Source organism: Phodopus roborovskii, unplaced genomic scaffold (assembly GCF_943737965.1).
Source record: "Phodopus roborovskii unplaced genomic scaffold, PHOROB, whole genome shotgun sequence".
NCBI classification, from domain to species: Eukaryota; Metazoa; Chordata; class Mammalia; order Rodentia; family Cricetidae; genus Phodopus; species Phodopus roborovskii.
In genome coordinates, this window is record NW_026126588.1 from 3,400,852 (window position 1) to 3,420,899 (window position 20,048).

The 20,048-nt window shown below is 55.7% G+C and overlaps 2 protein-coding genes across 2 annotated transcripts; one reads left to right on the plus strand and one right to left on the minus strand.

The window, feature by feature from the left end:
* Positions 1 to 1,504: 1,504 nt before the first annotated feature.
* Positions 1,505 to 7,671, minus strand: Nfkbie (NFKB inhibitor epsilon). The gene is made up of 6 exons (XM_051204467.1): positions 7,139 to 7,671; positions 4,850 to 4,952; positions 4,039 to 4,261; positions 3,015 to 3,103; positions 2,611 to 2,850; positions 1,505 to 1,659 (listed from the first exon to the last, which is right to left on the minus strand). The coding sequence occupies exons 1-6, from the start codon at positions 7,507 to 7,509 to the stop codon at positions 1,594 to 1,596; spliced, it is 1,092 nt and encodes a 363-aa protein (XP_051060424.1). The 5' UTR covers positions 7,510 to 7,671; the 3' UTR covers positions 1,505 to 1,593.
* Positions 7,672 to 13,631: 5,960 nt separating this feature from the next.
* Tmem151b (transmembrane protein 151B) lies at positions 13,632 to 18,448 on the plus strand. Its single transcript, XM_051204450.1, has 3 exons — positions 13,632 to 14,082; positions 16,121 to 16,561; positions 17,294 to 18,448. The coding sequence occupies exons 1-3, from the start codon at positions 13,966 to 13,968 to the stop codon at positions 18,422 to 18,424; spliced, it is 1,689 nt and encodes a 562-aa protein (XP_051060407.1). The 5' UTR covers positions 13,632 to 13,965; the 3' UTR covers positions 18,425 to 18,448.
* Positions 18,449 to 20,048: the final 1,600 nt, after the last annotated feature.

A 20,048-nucleotide genomic window follows, 5' to 3' on the forward strand; every position in this document is an offset into this window, starting at 1 on the left:
TAACTCATGGAAGGCCTGCCCCCAACGCTCTGCCCCTTTCTTTGCTCATCCTATGTCATAACTTTTCCGTCCTTCTTTTTCTCAAGACAGTTTCTCTGTGTAGTCTTCTTGGCTGTCCTTGAACTTGCTCTGTAAGACCAGGCTAGCCTCGAACTCACAGAGATTCGTGTGCCTCTGCCTCCCGAGCACTGGGATTAAAAGCGTGTCCTCCACCAGGCTGTGTCCTATTTTTCTATGGTACCCACCTGAAGCTTCCCTTGACCACCCAAAGACTGATGCTCCACCCACTCCATTATCTTCCTCCCTGCTAGTTTTTCCCTTCCCAGCACCCACCGCCACGTATGACCATGCATTTGTTTATAATTTTAATAGCTGTCTCACTCACAGGATGTACTTGCTTAGAGTTTATAAGTGCTAAGCGTCAGAAACTATGTTGCTTTATTTCTCCTTGTCTTTCACGCCACTCAAGGGCCTGACCTAGCAGGGCCCTCACTGTGTGGAATCTACGGGAAAAAAAAAAAGAGTTGCAGCTTTCTTGTGCTCAGTGTCGCCAGGCTTCTTCAGGGACAGGTGTCTCTATGTCCCTCCTCACTTTTCATCCCTGGGCATTTCCACATGAAGGAGATGTGTCTGTGTTGGCAGGAAACAGGCCATCCTCCTACCCTACCCAGGAAAGCCTACTCTCCTGGCTCAGGGGCCAGTTTCCTTCTCTGCCTTTGCCTCAGAATCACAGATGATGTCATGCCTGCCTATGCACACAACTGTAGAAGGGAAACTTTTTTTTTTTTTTTTTTTTTTTTTTGGTTTTTCGAAACAGGGTATCTCTGTGGCTTTGGGGCCTGTCCTGGCACTCACTCTGTAACCCAGGCTGACCTCGAACTCACAGATATCCGCCTGCCTTTGCTAGGATTAAAGGAGTGTGCCACCACCGACCTGCGGGGGAAACCTTTTTTTTTTAAGTCTCTGTCTTCCATTTTAGTGTCATGTTACAGAATTGTCCCCTCCCAAAGGCTCAGCTTGGAGCCTTATGTATGAAGTCTTCAGAAAAGTGTGCTCTTCCAGGCCCACTGATAGGAAACCCATACTCTCAGCTACTCAGGGGGCTGAGACAGAAGGATCCTAGTTCAAGGACTGCTTGGGTTCAGGGCACTCAGTGAGACCCTGTCACAAAATTAAAAGTAAAAAGAGGGCTGGGGATAGAGGCAAGTAAGCTTGCCTGCCATTGGGAGGCTCTAAGTTCAACCCCCATCCCAAGCACACTCACGAGGGATTTTAGGTAAGACCCCTCGGGGTCCCGCTTGCTCATTCCTGTTTCTCCGATGTTTGGCAACTTCAGCCCATGTCCTCTTCAACAGAAGTAAGCAGGCTTCACTCAGGACACCTGGGACTTGGAGGGTCTTTGGAGACTCCATCCTGTCCACCTGGGAAGCTCTTCCTTCCAGACGGGCCCATCCTCCTTTGTAACCCTTCCTCTCCCTGTCCTTTTAGGACTGCACTAGCCCCAGGCTCTGGCCTCAGCAGAGGGCCGCGCTGCTTGGGCCCCAATTGCAGCAGCTGCGTTTCCAGCTTCCAGGGTGGGACCCTGTCCTGGCTTCAGTCAGTACACAGCAGTGGCTTCCCGGAGATTTTCAGGTCATCAAAGGGCAAATAAGAAAGAAGCTGAGAAAGGCAAATGGAGAGAAACAGCGTTAAGGTCATGAGAGGGCGGTAGGGACCTGTGAGGGACTCTGCCAATACTGTCTTCCCATACAGTGGGTTGGGCCTGGTCATGGCAGAGCCCCAGACTTAGGGAAGCTCTAAAGTAAATAAATCATGTAGGATATCCGAGCTAGGAGTGACTTAGAGCTGATCCAGTCCACTGGACTCTTCTCTGTTGGTGGTGTTGGGAAGGGTGAGCATGGAATGCTTTGAATATTTGTGTTGTTTGTTTTTGACACAGGGATTCTCTGTGACTACCCTGGCTGTCCTGGAACTCACTCTGTAGACCAGGCTGGCCTCGAACTCATAGAGATCTGCCTGCTTTTGCCTCTCAAGTGAAGTGCTGGGACAAGGTGTATGCCAGCAAACATGACTGTATTTCTATGTATAGAAAATATGAGTTTTGTCCAGTAGTGGTGTTGGCACACACCTTTAATCCCAGCATTGGGGAGGCAGAGGCAGGAGGATTTCTGAGTTTGAGGTCAGCCTGGTCTACAGAGCAAGTTCCAGGACAGGGTCCAAAACTACAGAGAAACTTTGTGTCAAATAAATAAATAAATAAATAAATAAATAAATAAATAAATGATAATAATAAGAAGCAGCAGCAGTCCTGTTCTGCCCTAGCTTTTTGGAGGGAAGAGGGTTTGAGCTTAGGCTGGCCCGGAAGTTACTATAATAGATGAAGAAGACCTTCAGTATTTGATCCTCTGTCCCCATTTCCCAAGTGCTGGAATTATAGATATATGCCACTTTATGTGGTGCTGGGGATTGAACCCAGGGCCTCTTCTGTGCTAAGCAAGCACTCTGTCAACTGAGTTACATCTCCAACCTGACCCCAGCACTATTAATTGGTAGGGGTTCTTTGCCTAATGAAAGAGCCTATAGGTGGGCTGCCCTGCAAGGTCCTCTTACATCCTCAGCCAGGTCCTGGGGTGTCTCATCTTCTACATTCAGCAGCAGGGAGTCAGCACCAGCTTCACACAGAGTGGATGAGATGCTGTTGAGGCCCCGGCCAGCTGCCAGATGCAAAGGTGTGCAACCATTGAGCATTCGGGCATCTACCCTGGCACCAGCCCGGAGCAGGAACTGCACCAGGCTACGCTCCTGGGTTTCCACAGCCAGGTGCAGTGCGGTCTTCCCACTGGTGGCCTCCTGGAGAGCAATGGGGGTGTCACTTATGAATGTCAAGAGCTAATATGCCCGAGCCTGAGCTCTGGAGATGGGGCGTCCACATGGTTAGCGCTAGCAGGACACCTGCAGCGAGAGCAGATGGGAGCAGGTGTTGGACCAGGTGGCTCCCTGATTAGCGGCCTCACCTGTGCATCGATGTCCGCTCCATTCCGAAGCAGCAATTCTATGAGTGGTTGGTTCCTCTGCAACGTGGCGATGTGGAGGCAGGCCAGACCTGGGATGGGGCAGGGTGGGGACTGCTGTTTGCTATCTACTGGTCCTTTTCTTCAGGGACTACCCAACCCTTCAGCCTCATGGGACTCTGCCTACTCAATGCCTCTAATCACAGGACTGTTAAAATACAACCTCCCCAAAACCCCCTCAGAGGTCTGAGAGGAAGGGAACTCAGAGTTTCCATTTTTTCAGTCATGTTATTGAAACTTTCACGCTCCAAGGGTCAGGTTGCTGAGTGGCAACCCCAAATGCACGCATTCTTCCAACATGCCCCCCCCTTCTCCCTGCCCGGGAATACTCCTGGCCCCAGTCTCTACCTTACCCGGAGGCAGGTCCCTTCCTACGTGCCCCATGGCTTTTATTTCGCTATATCCCTTCTGGTCTAGAACCCCCTTCCTCTCTCTAAGCCTGCCTGTAACACAGACCTAGATCGAAACTTAACATCCTTTACCATTTTCCAGTCTCTTCTGTTCAGAGATCCCTGACTCTGAGGACTTCCCTGAGCCACCGTACAAAAATCACCCCGGACCCTGCCGCATCCCCCCTCCCTCTGCTTCTCTGCAACGCTCACTTCCTTTAAACACACACACTTCGCTCTGACACTGATCACCTGCCTCCCTCTTTCTTAGTTTTGCTCCAGATTGTAAGCTCTGCTCCTATAGGACAACGGGTGACACGCTGAAAGTGAGTTCATTTGTTCATCTGATTGCTACTAAGTTATACATCTCAAGGGCAAGCTTTAGATTTCTGCTCATCACCCTGCAGGCACTGGGCAAATTCTGAAACAAATCCTTCACCCAGTCCTTCAGTGAGCATGTATTGAGTGCTCACGCACTCACACTGGAGGAGAGCGACAGGCAGGGTGGGTGCCTCCTCTCTGATGTTTGGGCCCCGTCCAGCCCTTGGTAACCCCTCAGGCCCCGACACTACTTGCACCTTGCCAGTTCTTCAGCTGGAGGTCCAGGGGGTGAAATGGCTCTCTGCCTGGCTCTGGCTGCTCCTCCAGCAGGCAGCATGCACATGCCAGGTTCTGGCGCTGACAGGCTACATGCAGGGCGGTGTCACCGTGTTGGTCCTGCAGTGCCCGGCTGGCTCCCTTCAGCACCAGTGCTCGAACTAGATCTGGCTGGTCCAGGTGAACAGCAAGATGGAGGGCTGTCTGTGGGCAGAGAGGGCCACAGGGTCACAGGGCCGCTGCCGCAGCGGCCTACAACCATCTTTACGTCCCAGAATCTTCTCTGAGAGGAGCTGTACAAGCCAGAGGTGGCTGTTGCCTGAAATGACTGCCAAGCCCCTCTCCCAGGTGCTCAGGACTCCAATTCTGGCGGCAGGGTGAGGGAAACAGAGCCTCCTGCTCTTAGTCCTTCATCCTCTGAAGACGTCTGTGTTACCCTCAAGGGCTGGTCTGCAGGGGTTGGAGGGGAGGAAAGACAGAGCAGCCAGGGCAGTCTCTCAGACAGCTCTCTCCTTAAGGCTCGGTTAAGATGTCCTCTCTTTCATGTGGCCTTCCTGGCCTGTCCCTCAAAGACTCTAGCCCCCACTGAAGCTAGGACAATCTTCAATACAACTGTCACCATGCTGTGTAGTTAGGAGCTGGTGGGGAGTCTGCGGGCACGCCCCTCTTACTCATCTCTGTGCTGCAGCTGCTGCCTCTGTCTGGCAGATGGCCTCTGCTTTGGCCGCTGGCTTTTGGTGACCGGGTTACACACAGGTATCTGTCTGCACGTAGGCTTCTCTCTCTACTCACCTGGTAAAGGTTGTTCTGAATGTCCAGAACTTCCCGGGGCAGGAAAGCCAAGCAACAGAACAGCACCTCTGGGGCTTCGTGAATCACGGCCAGGTGGAGCAGCCTGGAGCAGGACAGGGCTAGGGTCAGGGCCTGGGCCAGAGAGGGCGTGCTGGGGGCTTGAGCTTAGAATGAATGCATCAACCTCTAACTAGCTACCCACAACCAAGTGGTGCAGGAAGTGAGAGTTTGGGCCAGGAAGTAAGGGGTTGGTACAGGAAGCCAGGATTCTGGAGGTAGGAGCTCCACGATCCGATGGCTAGACCTGTGGAGGGCCTCGGCTGGGTGGGCATGTGGGCAGGGTGCTGACAGGACAAGCCTTCCTGTCCAAGTTGCTCACACCCAGCTCCCTTCTGCCCCCCCCCCCAGGGCATTGCCAGGCCAGCTGCGGCTCAAAGCTAAACTGAAAGCCGCTGGAGGGACACAGAGGGGGTTTCCAGGGCTGCGTTACCCACCTCCCCACAACAGGGAGGACAGGAGGTGGCAGATGGGGGGGTTCCCCCCCAGCAACTCAATGTCACACATTCCAAGGGAGGGAAGAGGGCAAGCATGGCACCTTGAATTACTGCCCTACCCATTAGTCAAGAGGGGCCGGAGGGGGCCTGGTCAGAAACCCTCGCCTAAGTGCAGCTCCAGCGGGAGTTTGGTGCAGGGCAGGAAACGTCTTTGATGGGGAGGGGGTGACGAGACTTGTAACTGAGGGGCAACTGGGGCATTTGGGATGGGAAGTTCCAGTCTTGGGGTTTCCCCGCATCAGGTGGGGAAAATGAAAGCCAGGGTTAAACAGTCTAGACCTGGACAGCTGCCTTGGGGCAATTTGTCGAAAGGCCTCTCTGGGCTAGGGAGGGGGGATACTCAGGCCGGAGAGGGGCAAGCTTTTGCTGTAGGCAAGCAGTAAAGAAGGCCAGGAGAGAGTGACGGAAGGAGGGAGGAACCACTCTGGAAATCCCCTCGGCCAGGGCCTGCTCTGTGGGTCACATTCCTGCAGCCATCTCCTTCTCTCTCTCTCCCTCTCTCTCTCCCCTCCACCCACTTCCTTTCGCACTTCCACGATTCCCACAGTCCAGCCACCTCCACAGGAGGAAAGAGCTCCCCTGGGGAGTCCTGATGATCACAGACACACACACACACACACACACACACACACACACACACACACACACACGTCTGTCTCTAACCAGAGCTGCTCAAGGCTATAGCTCAGAGGCTCACAAAGGCAGGCAGTAGGGGAAGTTCTGCATGGAGCTTCCAAAACTGAGGTCTGGGCTAAGGGCTTGTGATCCAAGCACCAAGTACAACAGGCTTTTACCCCCTCTCTCCCACTCACAGCGTGGAGACTCTTTGCCAAGTACCCACCCAAGACCCCCGTATCTCCAGCAAGCAGGTCAGGACAGGTAACCCCCTGCAGTCCGGCATCTCTCATCTGGGACTCCAACGGCCCCCGATTCTATCTGTCATTTCCAAAGCCTAGTCACTCTGCCTGCTGCTTCTACCTAAAGCCATTTCTCACTGGCTACTCAACCCTACACACTTGATTGCCTGTCAGTCCAGCTGCACCTGACTCCAACCGGGCCTAAGGGAGAAAATGAATAAGACAGGAGAGAGGCGAGAATTTGGGGAGCTGAGGATGTGCAGGGTGCTGGGGAGGCTCTCACTTCCCTTTTCTCAGCGGAGAAGGAAGTAAGCTGGGGCAGCCAGCTGCCTGTCCTGTTTGTTGGGGCAAGAATTCTCGGTCTATAGTCACCCTTCTTTTGGAACCAATTCCAAAGCGGCAACCTGGAAGCACCCTTAAGTGAGCTTCCCCGGCTCAAATGGTAACCTGTAGCCTGGTGTTGTTTTTTGTTCCTTGGGATAGAGAGGGCACTCTGAAGCCAGACAGCTGGGATCTCCAATATTGAGCAAACAGGAACATCCTCTCTCCCAACAAGAAAAACAAAAACTGAATCAGTTGTGGGGGAATTTCTCTTCCCCGGGGGGTGGGGGTGGGTCATTGGTAGATTGTCAAGATTCTGGCTGGTGTTCCAGGTTCCAAGGGCCCTGCTAGCTCTGCCCACTCCCAAAGCGGGAGATGATGTCTGGTCTTGTGGTCTGAACCTGGCTACAGCTTAAAAGTAGGCTCGACTTAAGTTTGGAGTTAAGAGAAGGGGGTTGGCCTTTCCAGGGATGATGGTGGTGGGGGGGCCCACTCAGTTGCAGCTCCAGTGAAGGCTCTGACTGAGCATCCCGTCTCAGCCTAGCCAGTTTACTCACGTGTCTCCATCCTCAGAGATGTATGTGAGGGCTTCGAGTTGCTGAGGGCTGAGCACCTCGGTGTGGGGCAGCGGTGAGCCTGGGGCCGGGCCCTCCACTTCGAGTCTCCCTAGCGAGGGCAAGGACTCGGTGAGAGAGGAAGAGGCATAGTTGGAATCCGTCCGCTCTCCATCCGCATCTTCTTTCTCCTCTGGTTCCTTGTGGGTCTCTGGAGGATGATGGCTCCAGGGCTGTGGGCAGCCTTTGTGCGACGGTTCCGAGACTGGGGCTGCAGTAGGCTCGGGCAGGGAGCGGAGAGAGCGCAGCGACTCTATGCCGGAGTCGCACTGGCTGTCGTCCGCCTCGTCCGGCCCCTTCCGCGCATCCGACATGCCGGCCGCGCCAGCCCGGGGTCCGGGGTCCGGGGTCCGGCGGGATCTAAGGCTGAGATGTGCTGCGCGCTTTTCCGGGTTTGTGGGTCCGCCTAGCGGGACCAGAGCCCCTCTCCGAGCGGCCTCATTACCCGATTGTGCAGGCGCGAGGAGCCGCACGAAGCGTGAGAGGTCCGGTGCGCCCTCCCGCCAGGTCCACCGCAGCGGATGCTTCGAGCGGCTGAACGGTCCCCAGTCCAGTCCAGTCTTCTCTCTTGCCCCGCCCCCGGGCCCAAGAAGTGGCGGCCAGCCACGGCCACGCCCACAGCCCCGCCCCTCAAGGCGCTTCCGGGTAGAGCCCCGCCCCTCCGGAATCCCCCTTGACTATTGCCTGCGTAGGCTGGGGAGTCTCTGGTTACCGGTCTTGACTCATCTTGCTTCATCTTGCGTTGTTTCGCCCCATTCATTCATTCCTTCCTTCCTTCCTTCATTCGTTCATCACTCATTTCACTCTTCCCCTTCGTTTTTATTTCATTCATTAATTCCATGCATTCATTCGTTCCTTCTTTTAGTTCTTCAGTGTGTCTTCAGTATTTATTCGTCCATTGTTTAAGAAGTGTTATTTCTTGGTTTTCTGCACAAACTGGCTGCTTTATGCAGAGTCTGAATAGGTTGGTGGGATGGTCTCTCTCTCTCTCTCTCTCTCTCTCTCTCTCTCTCTCTCTTTCTGGCTGGGTATTTTGAGACAGGGTTTCTCTGTGTAGCTTTGGAGTCTGTCCTGGAACTTGCTTTGTAGAGCAGGTTGAACTCTTATTCACAGACATCCACCTGCCTCAGCCTCCCGAGTGCTGGGATTAAAGGATTAAAGGCGTGCACTACCACTGCCCTGCCGGATGGGGTCTATTGCTCCAAGGAAACACCATGGCCAAAGAGCAAGTTGGGAGGAAAGGGTTTTTATTCTGCTTACACTTCCACATAACTGTTCACCACTGAAGGAAGTCAGGACAGGAACTCAGAGCAGGATCCTGGAGGCAAGAGCTGATGCTGAAGCCATGGTGGGAGCTGCTTACTGGCTTTCATCTAGTGGCTTGCTCAGCCTGCTTTCTTATAAAACCCAGGACCACCAACCCAAGAATGGGCTGGGCCCTCCCCATCAATCACTAAGTAAGAAAATGCTCTACAGTTAGCTCCTTTTAAATAATTTATTTCATTTTTATGTGCTCTGGTGTTTTGCCTACATGTATGACTGGAATTACAGACAGTTGTGAACTGCCGTGTGGGTGCTGGGAATTGAACCCTGGTTCTCTGAAAGAGCAGTTTGTAGTGGGAATTTGTTTCCGACAATCGTTTCAGAGTCTTAGGGCGTGGCTTTGTTCCTAAAACTGAAGCTATTGGGGAAAAGAATTCCTACTACAGCAGTCACGGCTCTTAACCACGAGACATCTCTCCAGACCTACGCTTGGATCTCATGGAGGCATTTTAATTGAGGTGCCTTCCTTTCCGATAACTAGCTCCTGTCAGGTTGACATAAGGCCAGCCAGCACTGATGGGGAGGCTTTGCTTCCCTACTCTGCCTTTTTCTCAGTTTCCTATCTATCACTGCCCAGGGGTATGGGTAGGAAGGGGTACACTTCATGATCCTTAGGGAGGCAGCTTTTCCTTGAGGAGTCTTTATAGACAGTCTCCTGTGTCAGCTCCCCAGATTACAGATTTGGCAGGAGGATGTGATTTGGAGAAGTGGCTTTTCTGGGGCAGACTCGTCTAACAAGTCATGGTGGTCATGTGGCTTCTTCTTCCTCACAGGGTGGTGCACTGGCCTTTGGTGGGTGCAGTATCTGGCTACCCCCCAGTAGTCAGAGTTTAGTTCCGCACAGTGGGGACCAGGGTGGGGAGGTCCCTGACACTATTGAGGTCTCCACCCCAGCCGCCCCAGCCATGAAACATCTTTCTCTCCCTGTCCTGCTTTTCCTTGACATAACTGGGTTTGAGAGCGTACCACCCCCAGGGGAGCCTTGAGCTGAAGCTTCATGCTGCTCTTTCCTTGGGCTAGCAATACCCTCAGGAGGTCCTCACCAATCAAGGGGACAGCTTCCTTGCATTCCCGGCATTGGGGAAGGGAAGCTGAGGCAAATAGCAATGCTCTTCTGCCCTTTCCAGGGGAGCCTTAGCTTATTTATCCAACTGTTCACTCATTTGCAAACATATGTGGAGCTATTTTAATATATGTGATATCCGCTGATCTGAGAGATAGATCAATAGCCACAGTAACAACCAACAGCCACCATCATCTTCACCATTACCACCACCATCACCATCACCATAAGGAAAGAAAACCCTCCAGTCTTCTAAAAGTTTCTGGCTGGGGCTGGAGAGATGCTCCTGCAATTAAGGGTACTTACTGCTCTTGGAAAGGACCCAGGTTCAGTTCCCAGCACCCACGTGGAGTCTCACAACCACCTGCAATCTATATTGGATCCAATGCCCTCTTCTGACCTGCACGGGCACTTGCCATATGCACACACACAGGCAAAATACTCGTGCTGCACATAAGTAAAAAGAAATAGATCTTTAAAAAACTGGCAGTTACAGCTTAGAAGATTTGTCATACAGCAGGGTGGGGAGAGGGACGAAGTTGGCTGGATTTGAAATGGAGATGGAAGGGAAGGGTGAAGAGTTGAGAAGGAGAGACGCGCCTATTCACTTGGAGGGCGAGCAAGAGGACGTGCGAAGCACAAGGCAGGTTGGAGTCCTGACAGGACAGCTAAGGAACTGAGGCATCTATTAGGAATGTAGCTCAGAGGCAGAGTGTTTCCCTGGCAAATGCAATTCCTTGGGTTTGATCCTTAGCACAACACCCCAAAACAAACACCCCAAACCAATCAAAACAACAGGCACTCCATTAGGGTCAGGAGTTTTTAGCTTCCTCTCCCTTCTCAAAATGTAAGCAAATGATGGTAGTGGTGCACGCCTATAATCCCAGCACGAGGGAGGCAGAGGCAGGTGGATCTCAGTGAGTTTGAGATCAGCCGGGTCTACAAGAGCTAGTTTCAGGACAGGCTCCAAAACCACAGAGAAACCCTGTCTCAAAAACAAAACCAAACAAAAACAAAACAAACAAACAAAAAACAAACTGCCTGAGGCTCAGGAAGGTCAGCTGACTTGCCCAAGAACCCATAGTCAGAAAAATACAGAACTGGCTTCTTCTGACCTAATCCCGTTTTATAAGTTTTCTTCAATGAAGTCCATATCCATCTAAATCTCACTGATGGTGGAACCTGTGCACTCTGCAAAGGCACAGGATTCGGGGACTGCAGGGACCACCTTTCTAGTTCACAAAGGAGCCAAGTTTGAACCCAACTATTTCCACCCAACCTGGTCCTGAGCCCTAACAGGTAGGAGTGTGGCAACCCTTTTATTGACCACATGAGGGCAGCATTGAGCCACTACAGTTCCAGCCGAAGAGCCTATACACTGACAGAGACCCTTTCTGTCACTCCCGGAGTGGGGACAAGGACCCCAGTGGCAGTGTTATCTGAAGGGGTGACCTTTGGCTTTTGACTCAGACTGTAGTGTGGTCAGGTCCTGACTTTCTTTAACAACAGTCCTCTCCCAGGTGAGGCCACTTAGCCCCTCCCTCTGCTGGTGTCCTCTGGTTCCCTTTGGATGGTTCTATTTCCCATCTCCATCCACTGAGCCAGGCTTATCTTCAGAGAATCAGGCCCAGTTTCCATGGCGATCAGGCGGTCAGCTCCTTCCACTACCCCCCACCCACTCCAACCCCCATTTCCTGGAGCTGCTGGGAAGGCTATTGGCTATGACCAGAGAAGGTAGGGGAGAGAACTCTCTTTCAGTGTCCCCTGACGTAGAGACGGTGGATGGGCATCAGGAGGAAGATCAGTACTGCACTGAAAGTATGGTGAGTCCCTGCAGGTTAGGAAAGGCCAGTATCTGTGCAGGGGGGACTGAAGCCAGAGGGAGGGGCTGGAGTTGGCTGTGAGGCAGGCTTCCCAGACAGTGAGGGTGGGAGCCACTGGAATGAGCCATCACGCTGTGGATGGGAAGCTCTCCCTTCTGGAGACTGCATGGGCATTCTGACCTGAAGAGGGTCATCCTGGCTGACCTCGAATCAGTCGGTGGGCAGAAAGTTGAGTTGCTGGTCCTCACTTGGAAAGGGAGGACCAGGAAAATGGAGGCGGGAGCAGGGGTGAGGATGGGAGTGGCTTTCCTGGTCCAGAAGAGGCAAGAGAGTACCCAGGCACCTGAGAATGCTTCCTTTCTGTCCCCAAAGACCAGATATCAAAACTGCCTCAAGGCCACTCACTGTCCCTAAAAAGGGGCTCCCAGTACTGGGGACTGAACAGAGCTTCACACATCAGACAATTGTTCTACCACTCAATTACAGCTCCAACCTACTACCTATCCCCCAACTTTTATTAGTATTAATTATTATTGGTGTTTTTGAGACATGTTTTCTCTGTGTAATAGTCCTGACTGCCCTGGATCTCCCTTTGTAGACCAGGACTCAAACTTACAGAATACTTCCTGCCTCTGCCTCCCTGCCTCTGTTGGGATTAAAGGTGTATGACCAACATTTTATCTCTCTCTTTTTTGCTTAAATACAGATTTATTGCAAACAGACAGCGTGGCAGCAGAGCAGCTTTGTAGGCTGGATACACAACTCTCCTGGGTCTTTGGACAGGGGATGAAATCACCCTGCTTTCCTCAGCCCTCAGCAGGTGGGACTTAGAGACCAACTTGTGGCTGTCATGTCTAAAAAGAGAAGACAGGCAACTTGCCAGCCTCAGTGGGTGGGTGGCTGAGCCAGGGCAGCGCCTCAGGGCCAACAATTATCTACTTGGCTGGCTGGGATTGAGTCCCACGGTGATGAAGACGTGGGTACAGTAGCCACCACCACACCATATGCACTACCAACATACTCCTTTGTGTTTCCTTATGTAGTCCAGCCCAGCCTCAAAGTATTGATCCTCCTGCCCCAGGTGTGTGTTACATCCCTTCATGAACTTTCTCTCCAGAAAAAGATCTGAATTCCAGGAGGAATTCTGAGTTGGCAGGTGACTCCTTAAGCATTCACATGCCCTCCATATGCCTTGGTTCCTTACTGGTAAGAGAGAACAGTTATTGTACGCCACAGAGCCCAGGAACACAGTAGGATGGAACATTGACTGCACGCGTGCGCGCGCGCGCGCGCGCACACACACACACACACACACACACACACACACACACAGTGACCACGCCTGCCCTTTGCCACACTACTCTATTATAAAGATTGGGTTGCATGTCTTCTTAGTTAGACTGTGCTTCTTGAGGGTAGGAAAATTTATTTTGTTTCTATACATGACACACAGTCGTTGCTGTATACTTGCTCATTTATGGATGTACCTACGAATGCATGCCCAAAAAATAAAAAAAACATCAGTCCCTTGTGCGTCCTAGGCAATGCAGGGAGAAACAGCAGTGGGCGGATGGCACGAGGGCTTAGCTGCCTGCAGTCACTCAGGTTGCCTGCTTTGTGACTTTGCCTCCCTACTCTGGCAGCCTAGTGCGGAGGAAATAAGGCTCAGAGAGAGAAGGCACTTGTCTAAGGGCAGAGCCAGAACTAAGCGTTACACTCAGGTGCCCTTGACCCCCAGCTCAGGGCACTGGATACACTTCATCGCATTTCTGGGGCTACTCTTGGGAGGAAGGGAGGGAGGGAGATCGTTCCAGTGTTCCCAATCTCTGCCCTCTAGTAGTCCTTTCTGGGATCTGGCGTCGGTGTCTTCCCTTCCATCCCTCCGGAGTCTGGCTCCCGTCTTAACCCGCTGTCCCGCTATTAGGAGTAAGGGTCTTCCCTAGAATGCCCAGACTCATTTTCCTCTCCCCAGTCTTCAGCCTCAAGGACTTGAGGACGGGAGAGGGTTGCTGGCTGACTCCTCCTGGCTCTTCTAGCGAGGGCAGCTGGAGAGGAGCTGGGGCTGTGATCTTCCCAGAATGGGCAGGCGGGAGGAAGATGCAGTGAGCAGGGCCGGCAGAAAGGGTGCGGGGAGCCCCTGTTGCTTCACCCCTTGGGCGGTGTGGCGGTGGTTATTAGGGAAGCTTGGGGAAGGCGGAGTTTGGGGGGCCGGGGGCGGGGCTCTGCTGCACTGGGAGGAAGGGGGGGGCGCGCTGGCTCCAGCTCGGCTCAGACAAAAGGCGGCGGCGGGAGCGGGCGGGAGGCGGAGCGGCGCCGCGAGGGCCTCAAGGTGACACCCGCCCCCGGCCCCGGCCCCCCCAGCCCGGCCCCTCCAGCCCGCCCTCCCACCCACCCCCCCACCTCCGCCCCCTCCGTGCCCTTCCTAGGCCCCCTCCCCCCGGCGGGGGGTGGGGAGCAGAGGGCCCCGCCCCTCGCGCCCCCTCCTCAGGGCCAGCGCAGGATGCCCCCGGCCCCCCGCAGCCCCCCGGGAGGTCCTGAGCTCGACGCGCCCCCTCTACGCCATGTCCCCCCCTGGCTCGGCCGCGGGAGAGAGCGCCGGCGGCGGCGGCGGCGGCGGCGGCTCCGGGGTCCCGGAGGAGCCCATGGCAGCGGCGGACGAGGGCCCCGCCCGAGAGGAGGTGAGAGCCGGCGGTCCTCGGTGCCCCCGCACGGCCGCGATCCAGCCCCCATCCCCCGCGCCTCGCAGCGTCCCCGCCGGTTCCGCCGCAGAGCGGCCGGCGCCCCGCACCCCGAGCCGGCCGCCGCAGCCGCAGTCCGGCGCCACTGCCCGCTCGGTCTGCGGCGGCGAGGACGGGGCCGCGCCGGGGGCGGGGCTCAGGGGGTCCTGGGCAGGGGGAGGGGCCCGGGGCGGAGCCTCGCAGACCCCGGGCTTAGCCGAGAGGGGCTGCGTCGGCCCCTGGATGAGGATGGTGGGCGGCATCCCACCTTGAAGGCCCGGAAGGGGGACTGGAGGGGGCTCGGAACCGGGAAGGGTGCCTCGGTGAGGCTATGGTGTCACCTGAGCTAGGACCACAGGAAGGTCAGACGTGCAGAGGCCATACCCCCTGGGGTCACTGGGATCCTGAGTGTGTGTCAGGGGGCTGTTCACCTCTCTCGCTCTCAGTGCCAACTGCTCCCCCTAGGGGGCACTAAGCTTAAGAATTTTTGAGTCAGTACTAAGCGTGTACCTAGTTAGGGTCCTACTTTAGTCTTCAAAACTGGAGACAAAGAAACTAAGGGAAGTACCATAAGCCGCCCCCCTCCCCCGGCCCCACCCTCCCGTGCACACTTGTGCACACCATGCACATCGCACAAGGGCAGGAGGAGAGTGGGGATAGGCTTTCGGGTAGCCCCTTTCAGTTGTACTCAACACCGGGACAAGCGCCTTACCAGGCGGGCATACAGGCACACGCCTGTACCCAGCTTCCAAGGACACCATTCCTGAAAGGCAGAGGCATGATCTCTTCCTTGCAGGCACAGGTCTGTCCTGTTCTTCCTACCTATTTACCGAAATCTAGGGCCGGCTGCCTGTTAACTTGGTTTCTCTCTCTCACTGGCTGGCCCCAAGGCCAGGCATGAGGAATTAAAGGGGCCAGCAGGCACCGCAGCAGGGTGTGTGTGTGTGTGTGTGTGTGTGTGTGTGTGTGTGTGTGCATATGTGCATGGGTGTGCAACAATGCATAAGGGTTGGGAAGACAGGCTATTTGAGCAGTCAGACTCAGCCCTCATTGGTTATATGTCTGCTGGGTGTGACTCAGGAAGCAATGGGAATGAGCCGGGGCCCTGCCCTCAGGAGCACTCCATCTGGTGGGAGAACAGGACATGTAAACAACTCAGAATGTGCCAAGTGCTTTTAACAGACAGGCCCTAGGAGAGTATCAAGGATTAGTGAAGAATGGCTGGGCTTCCAGTGTCTTTCTCGGGCCCCATCCCCGCCTCCCCTCAGCCTCTGCCCTTTTGGACTGTCTTGTGTGAAGGGGCCTCAGCCCTTCTTTCCCATCCTAGAGGAGAACGTGTGTTTGGGAGGCGGGTGAACAGTGGGCAGGCTCACATAGCCAAGGCAGGGGGAATGAGGCTGGCCTAGGGAAAGCCCCTTCTCCGAAGGAAGTTTAGATTTTCTGTGGGGGAATAGAGAGCGGTGGGTGAGCCAAAGGAGACGGCTTCTCTAGAACCCAGGGCTGACAATACCTGTAAGAGGGCAGGGCCCCACCTGTTATGTGGGCCCTCCCCTGCTTTCCTGGGACACCCGGGGGAGGTCTGGGCTGGGGACATGCCTTCGCTAATGCCGACTTGTCTGTCCCCTCTCCTTCCACACCTTCTCTTGCTCCATTGCCGTCTCGTCTTTGTGTCTGTTGTGGCCTCTCTCTGATTCCATCCTGCCTATCTCTGTCTTCTTTGCTTCCTGGGCCTGCACTTCCGCCTCTTGGGGGTCTCTTTGCACTCTCCCCAACTGGCACTCTGGCCACTTTCTCTGTCCTCATGGTTCCCTTTGAGTCAATTCCGTGTTTATCTCTGGTCACTGGCTCCCATCTCTTCCTATTACATTGCCGTCTGTCACCCTCGTGCTGGCCCGCCGGCCTCTGCCTCTCAATCTCTGTATTCACCTCTGCACTGGGTCCTGCCATTCTGTTTCACCCCCCCCCCCATGTTGGCGTCCCTCCCTGCCCGTCTAAGCAGCAGCGACCCGTCCAGCCCTCTTTCACCAAATCTCTCTGCCGTGAGTCCCACTGGAAGTGCCTCCTGCTCTCGCTGCTCATGTATGGCTGCCTGGGGGCAGTGGCTTGGTGCCATGTCACCACGGTGACCCGCCTCACCTTCAGCAGCGCCTACCAGGGCAACAGCCTCATGTACCACGACAGCCCCTGCTCCAACGGCTATGTCTACATCCCCCTGGCCTTCCTGCTCATGCTGTATGCGGTGTACTTGGTGGAGTGTTGGCACTGCCAAGCCCGCCATGAGCTGCAGCACCGGGTGGATGTGAGCAGTGTTCGGGAGCGCGTGGGCCGCATGCAGCAGGCCACGCCCTGCATCTGGTGGAAGGCCATCAGCTACCACTATGTGCGAAGGACTCGCCAGGTCACCCGGTACCGCAACGGAGATGCCTACACTACCACCCAGGTGAGCGGCTAGAGGTGAGTGCAGGCTGTTCAAGATGAGAGAGGTTCATTGGATTGCCTGCCTTTCTCCCTGCTTGTGAGGGAGCCTGAGACAGCAGTGAGCGCCCCCCCCCATCCCCGTGGGCACGGGGTAATAAAAGCAGACACCAAGAGAGCCAAAGCTCTGGGCGCTTCCAGATTTTAAACCGTTTATTTAATCCTTACAGCCAACCAATGAAGTAGGTATATCCCCATTTTTAAAAAGGAGCAAACGGGTGTGCAGTGGTTAAAAACAAACAAACCAACCTGTCCAAGGTCAAACAGTGAGGAGATGGGCTGGCTTCAGGTTCCCCAGGTTGGAGTCTGCTCGGTGCTTCACGGCCACAGATGGCTTCACGTGTCCATGCTTACTTGTTCAGCGAAGTAATTATTCCTGAATACTTATTCACAGCTAAGGAGACCTCAGCTCAGACTTGCCTGAGGTTGCTTCTACTTGGCAGTGCTAGACTTAAACCCAGGTCTCTGGATCTCAGCCCAAGACTCTTAGAGGAGGTGGGTGTGCGTGGTACGGAGTTTTCAGGGCAACCACCACTTACCATATTAAACCCTTTGGGGCTGGAAGAGGGAGGGGGAGACGACGATGCTGGAGACGATTCCAGGTAGACTGACTTCCATCTCGGTACTGGGATGGGTAGACAGACAAAAGCCGCGGTATGCCCCCCTTGCGACTCCAGCCTCCTCCTGGGCGCTGCAGGTCTATCACGAGCGTGTCAACACACACGTGGCGGAGGCCGAGTTCGACTACGCGCGCTGTGGCGTCCGGGACGTGTCCAAGGCGCTGGTGGGGCTGGAGGGCGCGCCGGCCACTCGGCTTCGCTTCACCAAGTGTTTCAGCTTCGCCAGCGTGGAGGCGGAGAACGCTTACCTGTGCCAGCGCGCGCGCTTCTTCGCCGAGAACGAGGGCTTGGATGACTACATGGAGGCGCGAGAGGGCATGCATCTCAAGAACGTGGACTTCCGCGAGTTCATGGTGGCCTTCCCCGACCCGGCCCGGCCACCCTGGTACGCCTGTTCGTCGGCCTTCTGGGCCGCAGCGCTGCTCACGCTGTCGTGGCCGCTGCGCGTGCTGGCCGAGTACCGCACAGCGTACGCGCACTACCACGTGGAGAAGCTCTTCGGCCTGGAGGGGCCAGGCTCAGCCAGCAGCGCAGGCGGTGGCCTGAGTCCCAGCGACGAGCTGCTGCCCCCGCTCACTCATCGCCTGCCGCGGGTCAACACGGTGGACAGCACCGAGCTCGAGTGGCACATCCGTTCCAATCAGCAGCTGGTACCCAGCTACTCGGAAGCGGTGCTCATGGACCTAGCTGGGCTGGGCGCGCGCTGCGGCGGGGCAGGGGGCGGTGGCTACGCGCCCACGTGTCGCTACGGCGGGGTGGGTGGCCCGGGCGCGGCGGGCGTGGCCCCGTACCGGCGAAGCTGCGAGCACTGTCAGCGAGCTGTCAGCAGCTCGTCCATCTTCTCCCGCAGCGCGCTGAGTATCTGCGCCAGCCCGCGGGCCGGCCAGGGGCCCGGAGCCAGTGCTGGGTGCGGGGGCAGTCGCTTCTCGCTCGGTCGCCTCTATGGCTCCCGGCGCAGCTGCCTGTGGCGCAGCCGGAGCGGGAGCGTCAACGAGGCGAGCTGCCCCACGGAGCAGACGCGTCTGTCGAGCCAGGCCAGCATGCGGGACGACGAGGACGAGGACGACGAGGAGGAAGCCGGGCCACCGCCGCCCTACCACGATGCCCTCTACTTCCCTGTCCTCATCGTCCATCGTCAGGAGGGGTGTCTGGGCCACAGTCACCGGCCACTGCACCGCCATGGCTCCTGCGTGGAGACCTCACTGTGACCTTCCGCTCCTGGAGGGGGCCTGCCCTGTTGTCCCTCCTGCCCCTCGATGGCGATTGAGGCCAGGCAGGGTATGTGTGAAGGCGGAAGGTGAGAGGCACGCCCAGACAAGACCCCACTGGGCTTGAGACTGCTTCCCTGTACACAGACGGAGGATGGGGAGGTTGGCAGCTGTCTGAGAATCCCACCCACCGGGGCAGAGGTGGCTCTCTTCCAGTCCCCATCGAGTTCCTACGGGGACACTTCCTTTTCCACGCACACTCGAGGTTTCCCGCCCAGGCTTTCTTTAGGTTTTGACTGTTACTAGGCAACTATGATGTGAGACCCGTTTTTGGCCTCCCCGCCAAGGAAGCCACGGTGGCAAGCCGCAGGAAGGACACTTGGGGCTATTTTTCTTTTCTCTTTTGCCTCGCCCCACCCGGTCCCCTGTGTGTGGGAGCGCGGTGGTTTGGGCAAGAAGAGCTGCAGGGCTGGCTTCCAACCAGCTACTGAGTTCACCGGGTCTGAGGATGGGGCCAGCTGGCAGCCCAGTATTCTTTTCCACACCTTGAAAAAGCTGCGGCCTCTTGGCGGTGGCTGAGAAAGCTTGGTGGTTCCTTTCTGCCACTGCCACCACTTGTTTATTTCACTGGGCCCCAGAGGTCTGGTCCTGGAGGGACTTTTCAACACACCAATGACGTCACTCACGGCGGGGGCGGGGCTTACTAGCTGTTGTTAGGGTGCAGAGGGAGAGAAGGGAAGCTGGGGGGGGGGGAGGGCATGCACCGGCAGCCCTTTCTGGAAAAGGCCCAGCTTCCCATCAATCAGAAGCTCCCTCCCCTGGGTTCCGTCTCGATAGGCGCTTCCATTAGGAGGCTAAGTAAGGTGCTGGAGGCCCTCATTAAAGTTGGCCAGGGTGACCGACCAAGTGGACAGGAGCTTGAGACACACCTTGGTGTCAAGAGAACTCAGGAGGCAGGTGGAGAGAAAGAGGGGGGGGGGGTTGGTAATGGTGGGCGGAGTGAAACCAGCTTTGAAGAGGTGGTAGCATAGCTTTTCCTCTCCAAGGCGCTGAAGGAAGTATGTCTCTTAACACACGCCTGGGTGTGGAGCTCAGTCCATCACAGCCTAGCTGGAGAGGTACTCGATTCCAGCGGCAGGAGACCATTTGCTGCCAGACCCTCCACTTCCCTTATCCCGTGAGCTGAAGTTGTAAGTCTTCAGAGGGGCATCATGCCACCGCCCCAGGGCACCAGCCCCTGTCCTGTCTGTCCTTTCAAAGCGTTCACACAGACTTCGCTATCCCACGCCCCAGGGCACCAGCCCCTGTCCTGTCTGTCCTTTCAAAGCGTTCACACAGACTTCGCTATCCCACGCCCCATACTCCCGTACCCCTCCACCCACTGTGCTTTATTGTGCATGTCTGTGCTTGGCCCTCGCTCTCCCAGCTGTCCTGGCTGAAGTTTCCCCAGCAGACTTAGCACCCAGGCATTGGGCTCACATCCACCCAGTATTGCTCCCTGGGCTTCTTGCTTTGCCTTCGTCACCAGAACTCCATCTTCTTGGCCTCCCCTCTTCCTCCTGGCTGTACCGAGCCTACACCAAGCAATGGGAGTGGGCCCTACCTATGCAACATCTCGTCTGGC

Coding starts and splice junctions, on each gene's coding strand:
- Nfkbie (XM_051204467.1), bottom strand. CDS start 7,509: ATGTCGGATGCGCGGAAGGGGCCGGACGAGGCGGACGACAGCCAGTGC. Junction 4,262..4,849: donor TTCAGAACAACCTTTACCAG/GTGAGTAGAGAG, acceptor CTCTGCCCACAG/ACAGCCCTCCATCTTGCTGT. Junction 2,851..3,014: donor GAGCGGACATCGATGCACAG/GTGAGGCCGCTA, acceptor ATTGCTCTCCAG/GAGGCCACCAGTGGGAAGAC.
- Tmem151b (XM_051204450.1), top strand. CDS start 13,966: ATGTCCCCCCCTGGCTCGGCCGCGGGAGAGAGCGCCGGCGGCGGCGGC. Junction 14,083..16,120: donor AGGGCCCCGCCCGAGAGGAG/GTGAGAGCCGGC, acceptor CCGTCTAAGCAG/CAGCGACCCGTCCAGCCCTC. Junction 16,562..17,293: donor ATGCCTACACTACCACCCAG/GTGAGCGGCTAG, acceptor TGGGCGCTGCAG/GTCTATCACGAGCGTGTCAA.